The sequence below is a fragment of the Trachymyrmex septentrionalis genome, unplaced genomic scaffold, assembly GCF_001594115.1.
Source record: "Trachymyrmex septentrionalis isolate Tsep2-gDNA-1 unplaced genomic scaffold, Tsep1.0 scaffold269, whole genome shotgun sequence".
Lineage (NCBI taxonomy): Eukaryota > Metazoa > Arthropoda > Insecta > Hymenoptera > Formicidae > Trachymyrmex > Trachymyrmex septentrionalis.
The window spans coordinates 100,872-113,995 of record NW_017305429.1 but is presented as its reverse complement, the minus strand read 5'-3'; the positions used below and the strand labels follow the sequence as shown (position 1 = coordinate 113,995).

The window sequence follows — 13,124 nt, the reverse complement described above, 5'->3', positions numbered from 1 at the left end:
ACAAATATATATATATATATATATATATATATATATATATATATATATATATACATATATATATAAATTCATTATGAAATGTTTTTATTTTAAAAATCATACAAGCAAAGAACATATAATTACGCATGTATTTATTATATAATTATCTTATCTTGTAGAGCAATACAATGATGCATAAAATAATCAAGCGTATAATAAAGTATTAGCAAAGTACAATAACAATATGATGAATTCAAATAATGTACTTTGCTTTAAGTATGTAATTCATTAAGCGTTAAAAGCACTAAAAAGCGATAATGATTATTATTTGATTTCTATTTGTAAAACTAATTGTAAATTACGAAATTAAGGTTTAATTATTTATATGGTAAATTATTTGTAATAAAAACAAAATTATTTGCAAATTTATGTAAGTTATTGATAAATGAATTACATAATAAAAAGTGATTTCATCAAAGATATTTATTAGCGAAATTAAAACTAAAGTATACTGAAAAAAATTCACTAAATTTTAGTAAATATTTATTTCGATATTACTAACGAAATATTTACTAAATGTAAACACATATTTATTTGATTTAAACATAATTTTTTTATTTTGAGTAAATACTTATTTACTGTAAGTACATATTTTGTATGTATTCGTTAGTATTGAAACAAATATTTATTAAAATTATTTCAGCAAATTTTTTTTTATACTTATTTCATTATTTAGTAAGTTTTGTTTGAAATATTTAAAAACTATTAAAACCAATATTTTTAAAGATAAAAATTATTTTAAGTATATTTTTCTAAGTAGTAAACAATTTTTGGTTAGTTACTTTTTATTTAATTAAATGTAAATTTAAATATTGAATTTTTGTTCTCATTTATTTTGTATATTCATATAATAATATAAAATTTGTTTGAAACATTTTTTTTAAATAAAACAATATAAAACTTAAGTATTACTGTAAGAAATATTTACCATAATTATATACTTCCATTCTATCTCATTTTCTATCTCATTTATAAAATCTTTTTGAGAACGAAATATATTTAAAAGATATAATTAAAAATTTTTAAGACATTTTTTTATTACCAAGAGTTAGTCACTATTATCATCGTTTCCATTCTTATTCTCATAATCATCATTCTTATCATCCTCATCGTCCTCATTCTCGCATGTACACTGTTCGCATTTATATTCAATACGCATATTTTTCAAATGTATTCTTACGTGTCTTGGAAGTAATTGAAAAGATCCTGCCGTCAATACTGGCATGGGATTTTCATCAAGATAAATGTTTTTAAGCTCCTTAATATTAATCAACGATATGTTGTCCAACTCGGTGAAGTTATTTCGTTCAAGATGCAACTCTTGGATATACCATGAATATACCCAATGTGCCGGAAGTTGCTTGAGGCGATTTCCAGAAAGGTCCAGATACTTCAAACTTTGGAGACTGCGGAAAGCTCGGGTTTCAATAGTGGTTATAACATTGTTTGACAGATGTAAATACTCGAGAGTCCTCAAATTAATGCAGAAAGTGCCAGAGAATACTGCGCTGATGCGATTTCCAGACAGATCCAGATTCTTTAGGAACATGATTGAGCAGACATCCGGTACAGTAACAAGGATGTTATCAGCTAAAGAAAGATTACTTATCATCATCGTGTTATTAAATGTGCCTTTAGTTATATCAGCGATCTTGTTGCCTGATAGATCTAACTTTAACAGGCGACTTGTGTCACTAAAAGCATCGGATGATATCTCTGAGATCAGATTCCTGGTTAAAGACAGATACTGCATTTCAGCAGCATCTTTCAAGGATATGGATTTATCTTCGCATTTCTCAAAACACACTTGAGTAATGACGTTGTCGTTCATACTGAGTTCTTGCAAATGCCTAAAATTAATACTTGAGATTAAAGAAAAAGAAATAAATAACATCAATAATAACAGCAATAATTATATTGATAACAATAATCATAATACAAAATTAACATCAATAACAATGACAATTCTGATGAAATTAATACTTATAGTATTACAAATAATATCACGATCATAATATTTCATAATCTATCTACATATCAATCTACATATTAAAAAACCTGAGAAATTTTCTAAAAGGTATAAATTATATAAAAATTCTGAAAAATGTTATATAAAGAATTCCAAGAAAAATTTTCTCTAGAGAAAAATAACAACTTAAAATTAATAACTGCAACGATAATGACAATAATGTTAATGATACTAATAATGGCAGTAATATATATATAAAATGATAGAAATAACAGAAATATCAATTACTGTCTATTTAAAATTCAATTTTTTAGATAAGCAAGAAAAATATTAATTAAATAAATATTACAACAAAACAATTAAATAAATATTACCTCAATTTGCCTAGTTTGACTCGATCGATAACATTTTTGTTTAGATAAAGATGAGTCAATGTTGCCGGAATATTGTTGAAGACGGCATCACTAGAATTGATCTCGTTATTGTTCAGGTATAAGTGAGTCAAAATAGGTGTTGCCATATAAAAATGAATTTGAAAATTCCGTAATTGACTGTTGCACAGGTGCAGCTCTTTCAAGTTCTGCAAAACTTCATATTCCTTCAGAGCTTCAGTAACGGGATTATGAGAATCTCGATTGTTGTCGATAATCAATATCTGCAGATTGGCGCTTCTTGGCAACGATAATAGCTTCTCTTTCGGAATATTATTCCCAGAAAGATCCAAATATTTCAAGTTCTGCATCTTGCGGAAGGCGAACGGCGAAATATCATTTATGTTATTGTTATTAAGGCTAAGGCTAACAACATCATTGCTGTTAATAAAGTCTCGACCGATTTTTTGAAGACCGACATTAGAGAAACTGAAGATTTGAGTATGAGGAGGGCACGAATTTAAGGGAAATGTTGAAATAGTAGAAATAACATTTGGTTTATTTGATGGTGTTGGTAAATCTGTCACAATGTCTGACCGATTTATTGTCCAAAAATTAGGCTTGAAATCCCAAGGAGGAATTCGATTTTTGTCATGTTGAGTCTTTGCTAGGTACACAATGGCGAAAATAAAAAAAATCGTGAATTTGTGACCTAGTGTCATCTAAAAAAGAAAACAGACAAATTAATACGTAACGATAGTAAAAAAATGAAGAGTAAAAGAGTAAAAAATGCAAGATAAATATGGATAATTATTATTGATAATCAATATAATAATATAAAATAAGACGAGCAAAAACGAAAGACATTATAAAAAATTAAATAAAATTTAATATATCCAATACATTAAAATTAGTAAATACGTCGCTAATTTTAATGTGTTACACATATTAAATTTTATTTAATTTTTTATAACATCCTTGATTTTTGTTCATCTTCGATTTTTATATTATTACGTTTGTTAAAAAAATACTTATTTAATATATTTTTATAGATTATTTAATAATAAAATTAGTTGATTAATAATATAAATTAATGTAAAAATATAACAAATAAAGTAATAATAAATTAATGTAATAATAAAACTCATAAATTTTAAACTTAAATAAAAAGTTACTTTAAAAAATAGTAAATATAAGTTAGTAACAAATTAAATTAAAATTAAAAAAAGGACAGGATAGTTATTTTATTAAGTTTTATCTAATAAATAAAATTAAATTTTAATAATTTCATAAATGTTAATAATTTGTGGTACTTACCTTTGATGTTGGGTTACAATTTTTTATAAACTGTTAAAAGTACTTTCTCACTCGCAGATTAATTCACTCAAGTCGTTTAACATCTTTTGTAGTAAGCACGCAAAGTTATCTTCTTATATATACTCAAGATGGTCTTCATGGGACTGGGGGTTTTCACGCGAATAACAGGGCCGTCTACATAATGCATCACACATCAGTAAAAAATAATGTTCATATTATAAATTAAATTCACTGAATTAAATCGCTTACATGTAGAACTTGAGAGATATATTTTATCATTTTTAATATATTATATTAAGCAGCTATTTTACAATTCTCATGCTTTTTTGGAATTCAATATTTGATTGATAATGCCTTTCTGGAAACCATAATATCAATTGACTATAATGTAAAACTTATAATTTATAAAAAAAGATATGTTGTTATATTTAAGTCTTACAAATATATGTGTGTGGTAATTCATTTAATTATTTAATATAATAATAACTACACACTCGCAATATGTATTCTTTAAAATATGTTATTCTTTAAAATAATTTTATTCTCTGAATTTCATTTTTTAGATTCTGCTTTTCTGTACTTTTCTGTGCATTTATATTTTATGTGTATTTATAATTTATTTTATTTTATAATATAATTTATTTTATTTTGTATAATAGAAATTTAAATATTGTAAGACATATTAAAATTTAAATTTAAATATATGTCAAAAGAATTCTAAATGCCTGTAGTTAAATGTACAAAAATTTAAGGAATAGATGAAAGATTGTAAAATGTCGAGTGTGATAAAATTTAGTGAATTTATTAGATAAAGTTTTTTAATACTACAATTTATATAATATTCATATCTTTTTTTATGCGGGGTCAAAGACTATCATTGTACTTTCCTGAGCACGTGCGTAATCGTATCTTATACCATGGACTTCTCACGAACTTTATGCATTCTTACGGCTAGTCTTACACAATTATCATACTAATTATCATCAACGTTTAATGATATAAATAATCTGAGCCATCTAGAAAAAAAATAGTTCTGGGAAATACATACTCTATAAACAGTTTTTAACATTTTAATGATAAGGTAAGACTTAAGATGTTTGAAGAATTGAGCATTTTCTAACGATTTTATTACAGTAACTAATTTATATTGTCTTTTATTTTGTACATGAATGTGAACATTTTTTATCTACATGTTTAATTCTAGTTGAATCTTTATTTTTAATAAATAAAATTATTCCATGAGTGTTTCTTTAGCAATAAGAATGGCTTCTACAAGCCAAAGTCCGTTCTGTTTTTTAATGAGAAATTGAGCAGCATACTCAGCAGTTAGTTGTAGGCGCGATATCAACTAACAGCTTAATGCAGAGGTTTTCTTAGTACATATCTTATTACATCATTGCTATAAATTATTATTTTAAATAAACAGACCAGTCAGATATAATAAATAATTTTTATTTTTAGTTATATAACAAAATTATATATTAATTATAAAAATAAATCTCTAATGTATTTATAAAAAACAGATAATCGGAATCATAATTAAGAATTGTGGCGTGATAAATTATTTTTTATGCGCCTTTTATGTAAACTATATAATATATATAATAAACTATAATAAATATAAAAAAATTAGAGAAACTTATACATGTAGAACAATAAACGCATGCTAAACATACAAAATAATAATCAGTTGAAAGCGTTGAAAGTTATAAATCATCTTAAGCTAAATATATTGTAATAAAATCCGGTAATGGTTCTATTTCGAGTGTTGTTATTTTATTAAATGTATTATTTCGTACAAATAAATATTTCAATGAACTTATCGAATATATACCCATTTCTGAAATACTTCCAAATTGGTTCGAATTTAAATTTAAATGTTGAAGATTTAATAATGACGATGCCCAATCAATTGGTAAATAACTCAACTGATTTTTTGACAGATCCAGGTATTCTACTTTCTCTAAACCTGACAAGTTTTCCTTTTCAAGGCGCTCTATCTTGTTTCCTTTTAATGATAATTTTGTCAAAGACGTTAAATACATAAAAGTGTTTGGTTTAATAAATTTAATCATATTGTAACACAACGATAATTCGTTAAGCCATTGCAAATTAGTTAAAATAGGAACGTATGCCAATTTATTATAATCTAATAAAAGCACTTTTAACGATGATGGAAACCTTTCAAAACGAATGATAGAACCGTCTGTTCGACGGTTACCAAAATCATTCCTGGATAAATCAAGTTGTTCTAAGTACGGTGTTTCGAAAATTCCGTTACTTAGATTCGTGCAATTATATAATGATAATATTCGCAATTTCGTAGAATTTATAAACAGAGTTTCAACAATATTTCCATCCAAATATAAAGAAGTAATTTCTCCTACGTTTTGTAAGGTGAAATTACGAAAATGATTGTTCTCCAAATGAAGGACGCGTAATGATGTAGAGATTTTATAGAAAAAATTAGATTCCAATTCTATCGCATTAATTTTACATAAATCTAAACGTATTAACTTTGGAAATGACAAATTAAAATCCCATGAAAATGCTGATAAATCATTTTCACATAAATTGAGATATTCTAAATTCGGTAATCTTATCTTGGTGGTATTAAAAATCAAACGTTTATATATATCTTCTGTTTCTTCAAACGTCTCCATTTCTGTTTCCAGTATGACATTTGTTCTCTGATTGCTTAAGTCTAATACTCGAAGATTAGAATGTACAATTTGATTAGCCTCGTACAGGTTGATGTTGTTGTGTGACAAATTTAAGTACGATAGATATGTCACGTGATCCAAGATATGTGGAATCTTTTTTAACGAATTGTGTGACAGAAAGATGTCACGAATTGCGTCGCTCTTAATAATGTCATTTTTAATTGTTTTTAAATCCATTTCATTGAAATTAATAATTTCATTAACTGCATTTTTATAATTTTTTTCTTCTTTATTGATAATCTTTATATTAAATCTTAATTCATGTTCTTTTGACAGAACTGATATAGTCTTCGTACTTGTTTGTTGTAATAAAGTTGGCTTTCCAGCCAACAAAAGCGTTAATATAAACAGTGTCAATTTCATCTGTAAAAATAATAAAAAATAACTTAATATTGTGCCAAATTGTAATGCTCAGTATGGTATGCAAACTATACATAACATTATACAGGATGTTTCATAAGTAACAAATCTTTCGCACGGAGGCAGAATGAACTAAACTGATGCGAAGAAAAGACTTCTACCATTTTGCAATTTTCACAATAATTAATAAGATGTTAATTACTAAATTTACCGAAAATTGGTCTTCAATAATTTTTTACTAAAAATACTATCAACTTTACAGAAAAACTGTAACAAACATTGTTTATTTTCTTCTCATAAAGTTCTAAGAATTTTTTCAGTATTTTTTAATACCATATTTTTTCATATTGAGAAAAATGCAGTACTAAAAAGTTGATAAAAAATTCTGAAAAAAAAATTCTTAGAGCTCTATAAGAAGAAAATAAACAATTTTTGTCTCTTGCAATTTTTCTGTAAAATTGATAGTATTTGAGTAAAAAATTATTGAAGACTAACTTTCGACAATTTTTAGTAATTAATACCTTATTTACTATTGCGAAAATTATAAAATAGTAAAGGACTTTAATTTCTTCTCAGTTTTTCCATCCTGCTCCTGTGTCCCTAAAGATTTGTCGTTACTTATCAAACACCCTGTATAGTTTATAAGACTATGCAAAACTTATTTATTAATTAGAAACATTTATAAATTCAATTTTTCCTCAGCAAAAAAAATACCGTACGACGTTTTTTATACATTATAGCATCATTTCTAACTTTAGTTAGTTTGAAGATTATAATTTATTATTATTAAAAATTATTAAAAATTAATTAAAAATTGGACAAAATTATAAAAATTGGACATTAAAGCATAATAGGTTTTTATTTATTTTTGCTTATATAATATTTACTTTCTCAAAACAAATAATTTTAGCTTTTGATATTTTATCATACCACTAAAAACAGTACAAATATTTTTAATATTTAAATGCTTAAATTAGCGGAAATATCCTTTATATCAAACAATATAACAATTGAAACATAATTTCTGATAATAATATGTAAAAACATAAATAAATTAGAAAAAAATGATCTTACATTATAATAACGCAAACACAGAAAGTTAATTGTTACATTTTTTAGTTTGTCAAAAAAAAGGAAATTCAAAATTAAAAAATATTATATTAAATAAAATAACAATTAAATAGAAATAAATTAAAAACTTTCTAATACACACGCGCATATTTCTTAAACAAGAAGTTGGTAAATTAGTATTGTTTGTTTTATTGATTTTATATTCAATTATTATCAAATTTAATTATTAAATATTAAATATAATAAAAATATTATACCTTTAATATATTATAAAGGATATAATAGCAAAATGTACGAAAGATTATTATATCTTTTAATGATTCCTCCACAAATAAATAAAATTTGCGTACAAATTTTTAAAAATTAATAGTAGAAATGTAGCATACCTTTAATGTTGATTCGTAAGAATAAGTCTAAATACTTGTAATTATTTTGGCTATTAGCTTCTCACTGAACGTTCTTTGCAAATACTGCGCTTTCGAATCTGCAACCCGTATATATCATTTATATCGTTACGTCATTTCTAAAAACTAGCATTTATTCATGTTTTTATCATTGGAAGTTCCGAATAACATAAAGTTTATCAAAATCAGTATATATTTAGATATCTAACAAACGCATTTGATTTATCAAATAACTAGAAATCTTTTTTCTGTATGTGTGAATAAGCATGTAATACTTATAATATACAAAAACTGTAAAAAATTTCTATTTGATAAAATTGGAGAAATTACATATTACAAATGTTCACAAAAATATTGCAACTATAGTGCAACAAATATGATTTAAATATTTTATGATCTTCAAAATCTACAAAATTAATTAATTTCTCAAATTAAGTTGTAAATATAATCAGTATTTCTTTTAAAATTAAATTATTCTCTATTATACATTTTCTTCTACCCTATATTTCTTTTTTTGCAAACGAAGATCTCTTCTTCTCTATGCCATTCTCCCGTTATCATATCATATGAATGCATATAAGATGAGAGAGTGAAAGAAAGACTGAAATCATATAGGCATACATTTTTCTTCCATGTGTCTTCAAAATAAAAGTTAAAAGTAAGGGGAAATATAGAAAATGCCCATCCGACCATAAAATAAATAAGACAGATTGTACTTTTTACTAATGATTATTATAATTGTTATAATTATTACAATATTTAATTGCATTATAATTTACGCATTGTATTATACGTGTTAAAAAAATTGAATAATTTATAATTATTAATACGTATTTAATTGAAAAATTTCCTATTTTAAGATACTTTTAATTAACTTTTATTTGATTTTTTCCGCAATTAATTACATCATTATTTGTAAAATAAAATCATGCGTGTGCGATTAAGGATATGTAGTGTTAAAATTAAAAAATAAATATTAACAATAGTTTAATGCCTTTATCTCTGGTTTAATATGCACCATTTGTATACCATTTCAGTTTTCATAATTATTGTTATTAAAATTATCTGGTTCTGTTATAAAATACAGTGTACAATTAATAGTAATATTAATAAGCAATTTGACAAATTTTAAAATTCAATAATACAAAGTATATTATACCTGTGTACACATTAATCCATAACGAGTTTCTTTATTATCGATGAAAGGGATTGATCGTTGTATGCATATCGAGTTTCCATAATTTACTTTTCATATAGATGTTTTATATCTTTCCAAAGCCTCTGTAATAAACATTAAGTAAATCAATTTCATTAATTTTGATGACTTTGATCGTTTCATGACAAAAATCGTCACATATATAACTCAGAAAGTCATGGAATAGTATTTATTTATATCTTTAAGTATTTCAGATAAACATTATATAAATATTATATAAATAGTATATGAATATATATAATATTATTATAATGAAATACCTCTTTATTCACAGTTTCAAATATGTACTTACAAGCGTCATCATATGCCCTCTCAAAATACATCACGCTAATCACGGCACCAAGTGTGAACGTAGAACTCCGCTTGAATACGTAGTGATAACAAAAACGTGCAATCCTATTCAGCATGATCAGAAATTGTGAAAACGTTACATGAATGAAAAAGATATTATATGAAGTACAATGTATATTTAAATATAGATTGTCAAATTATTCCTTTTTACGTTTATAAACAAAGGAACATATTCATATTTCATATTTTTAATTAGACAAAATTATGTTAATATTTTTTATTAATATTAAATAAAAAAATTTATTAGTATTAAATAAAAAAGTATTTCTTAAGAAGTAAATTCTTGTTATATTATTAATTATTGACTTTATTATTCAACATTTAATGTAAAAATAATGTAAGTATTGAATGTAAAATTGTTAAATGCGCTCTGTCCCTACAAGAATATGATTTAGAAATAAAGAAAACATAAGAAATAAATTATGTTACTGACTGTACGTGAAAATTTATAACTTATCCTAATATCCTGTTATTTCAGTTTATCTCTTTCCTTTATTTCTAGGAAAAGATAATTCAAGCGAAGGAAGAATCGTTCTGTTTATTTTTAACTTATTGCGCGATTTTTACACATAATATGCTTTTACTCATAATATTAAATAATTATGATTGTAAATGACAAGATAATATTAAGCAATGTAGAATAGAATCTTTTCCATTTAAGATTTTATCTTCAAGAGAAAATTATCTCTGAAAATCGAGAAATCAATCGTGTACTTTTGTTCTTCGTCAATTATACTTTCTGTGAACTATTGACGAAGAAATTTAAGAATCGTGTTAGGCATTCTACATTTGTAAACTCCATTAAATCTTCGAGTAATTCATATCGACGACAATATACATATATGAAAGCAAGATAGATAGAACACATTGTTGAATGTTTTAACTGCAATTTTTTTATATTTTTATATTTTTATATTTCTTAATAATGGATCGTACAAAAATACAAGGAATAATAAATAAATATACAAGGAAGAATCTACTATATATAAAAATGATCACTTTTTAACAGATAGGCAAATATACACATAGAGCGTTTTTTTTACACATGTATAACTGATGTATGTATTGTCAATACATTGATTTTAATTCTATATATCATAGATTTCACGTTTTTTCCACATCACGATATAAAGTTTTCGTAACCGAAGTTGGTGCTTGCAGTACTTTCCGTGATATCCTTATCTGTCCAGATACTGGATCTCGTCCGAAATATTTAACTTGTATCTCTTGACCAACTTCAAGTCCTAGAGCACTGGGATGATGAATCTTACGTTGATCTAACTGAGAGTTGGGTAATATTGTCGGTATCATATTGGAGTATAACGTCACCATGACCCCAGCTTCTCGGATTTCTACTATTTTTGCAGTATAAATAGCGCCGAATTCCAAAATCGGCTCACGATCCTTTCGTAAAATTTTTTCTAGCATTTCCTTTGCCTCCGTCATAGCATCTTCGTTCGGCGCAAATATTGAGTAGGTGTTTTCGTTATATGGATATATCTGAACGAAATAAAAATAAGGAACTTAAGATAAATCTCAAATTATAATAAAATTATAATAAATAATTTTATTATGAATTTAATAATATTCAGGCCATCGCTGCACAAAAATTTTTTAGATCATAAAAATCTTACATGCACTCCGGTTTCCAAGAATATTTTCTTAAGGTTCATCCCGCCGACTCCAAGGAACTTTCCTCTTTGATGAACAGGAACTTCTAAATTATCGACTACTGGCATCTTGTCCTTCTTAGTTTGTCGCGGTACTCGTATCACTTTATTCATAATTTTAAATATTTCCGATTTAGCATTCGTTGTTTTTTCTATACACTCCATTATGATTTTCAACGGAACTCCTGGTATCTTTATATCAGCTTGGAATGCAGTGAATCCTCCCTTGGTGCCTGCTATTTTGAAATCCATATCTCCAAGGTAATCCTCAATTCCCTGCAGTCGAAGGTTTTTGTTAATCATCAAAATTGTTGATTTAAATATTAATCCCGATATAACTTGGGATAAATTTACCCTGAAGGAATCAACAATCTACATTCTAAATGTTTCTTGATCTCAAATATGCAACAAAAAATAGATTCTTATTTGAAAAATTAAAGTAATCTTTATACCTTGATCTTTATATCTTGATGATGCCATGTATACATCACTCATTTGCTATTCAAAAAAGGACAGAAAATTTTCAGAAAATGACTTTGAATATTTTGAATCATTGAAATTCTATAGTATTAATTTTAAATTGCAATTTTGGTGTAATGATTGTAGGAATAAAAGTATGTTCTTTTAAAATATGTAATAATCTTTCTTTTTTTCTTCAGTTTCTGTTTTTTTCTTTATAATCAATTTCGAAATGACAATTTTTTTATATTGTTACAGAATATTTGCTACAGCAAATATTCTGTAACCAAATTAATTTAATTAATTAAACTGTGTAATAGTTGTGTAAATATGTACCAATATATCAGTCAATATTTTGTAGTCCTGAATATGTGTATTGGTTTCATCATATTTAGTCACAAGACCAAAAGCCACGCCAGCTGCTGCCGAAGATATTGGTATACCTGCATCGAGCAGTGCTAAACTTCCGCCGCAAACGGTAGCCATTGAAGAGGAACCTTTTTGTTAAGCAAGACATAACTTTAACTTTTTAGTATAAAATTTTTGGTACATTATCGTAGTCTTAGAAGATTATTTATTAAAATAGGTTTATTGTCAGATGCACTGTATAATCGCCTCACCATTAGATTCTAGGACTTCACTAGTCAGTCTTATAGTGAAGGGATAATCCTTTGGAAGAATCGGTCGCAAGGCTTTCTCTGCCAAAGCACCATGTCCCAGTTCTCGGCGACCAACTCGAGTCGAGTGTCCCGTTTCATTAGTCGCGTAAGGTGGAAATTCGTAATGAAGAAAGAAATTCTTTTCCTTAATGCCACTGATATAAAATATTAAATTGCAAATATTTATTAAATGTCAATAAGATTAAATAAGATAAGTTCAATGGATAATCAACATTTAGCGAAAAGAAATCCAAATAGAGATACAAAATAGTAGATCGTGAATATCTATAAACAATTGCATGTAGCGAATATTTTACTGCAGATCTGCAGACTCTCTATATCTTTGCTTGAATCATACTAATTTTTTTTGCAATACTACTTTCTAATTTTTTATGTTACAATAAACAAATTTAAGTGACTAAAATTTAAAAACAATATTACAAAGAGTGTACACCACTAAGCAAGGTCTTATAAACGAAATAACATATAGATTTATTAAATATATAAAGAACAAT

General features: G+C 25.6%; 2 protein-coding genes and 1 long non-coding RNA gene across 3 annotated transcripts in view; all 3 read right to left on the bottom strand.

Annotated features, from left to right (window-relative positions):
- Nucleotides 1-1,087: 1,087 nt before the first annotated feature.
- LOC108749124 (leucine-rich repeat-containing protein 15-like) lies at nucleotides 1,088-3,757 on the bottom strand. The gene is made up of 3 exons (XM_018487651.1): nucleotides 3,697-3,757; nucleotides 2,383-3,101; nucleotides 1,088-1,889 (listed from the first exon to the last, which is right to left on the bottom strand). The coding sequence occupies exons 2-3, from the start codon at nucleotides 3,099-3,101 to the stop codon at nucleotides 1,088-1,090; spliced, it is 1,521 nt and encodes a 506-aa protein (XP_018343153.1). The 5' UTR covers nucleotides 3,697-3,757.
- Nucleotides 3,758-6,649: 2,892 nt separating this feature from the next.
- On the bottom strand, nucleotides 6,650-9,491 carry LOC108749135. Its single transcript, XR_001939343.1, has 3 exons — nucleotides 9,414-9,491; nucleotides 8,237-8,334; nucleotides 6,650-6,782 (listed from the first exon to the last, which is right to left on the bottom strand). It is a non-coding gene; the product is annotated as an uncharacterized LOC108749135 (long non-coding RNA).
- A 1,426-nt stretch (nucleotides 9,492-10,917) lies between these two features.
- Nucleotides 10,918-13,124, bottom strand: part of LOC108749123 (polyribonucleotide nucleotidyltransferase 1, mitochondrial) — a 4,723-nt gene continuing 2,516 nt past the window's right edge. Inside the window, exons 4-7 of the mRNA XM_018487650.1 lie at nucleotides 12,571-12,764; nucleotides 12,287-12,447; nucleotides 11,456-11,767; nucleotides 10,918-11,321 (exon numbers count right to left, since the gene is read on the bottom strand). Of these exons, the coding sequence (XP_018343152.1) occupies nucleotides 10,926-11,321; nucleotides 11,456-11,767; nucleotides 12,287-12,447; nucleotides 12,571-12,764 (1,063 nt within the window). The 3' untranslated portion in view covers nucleotides 10,918-10,925. The remainder of the gene's footprint in view (nucleotides 11,322-11,455; nucleotides 11,768-12,286; nucleotides 12,448-12,570; nucleotides 12,765-13,124) is intronic.

Bases quoted from the DNA above. Each gene is read 5' to 3' on its own strand.
- LOC108749124 (XM_018487651.1), bottom strand. From the start codon at position 3,101: ATGACACTAGGTCACAAATTCACGATTTTTTTTATTTTCGCCATTGTG. The intron at 1,890-2,382 runs GTAATATTTATT...TATTAATTTTAG, and splicing joins GTCAAACTAGGCAAATTGAG to GCATTTGCAAGAACTCAGTA.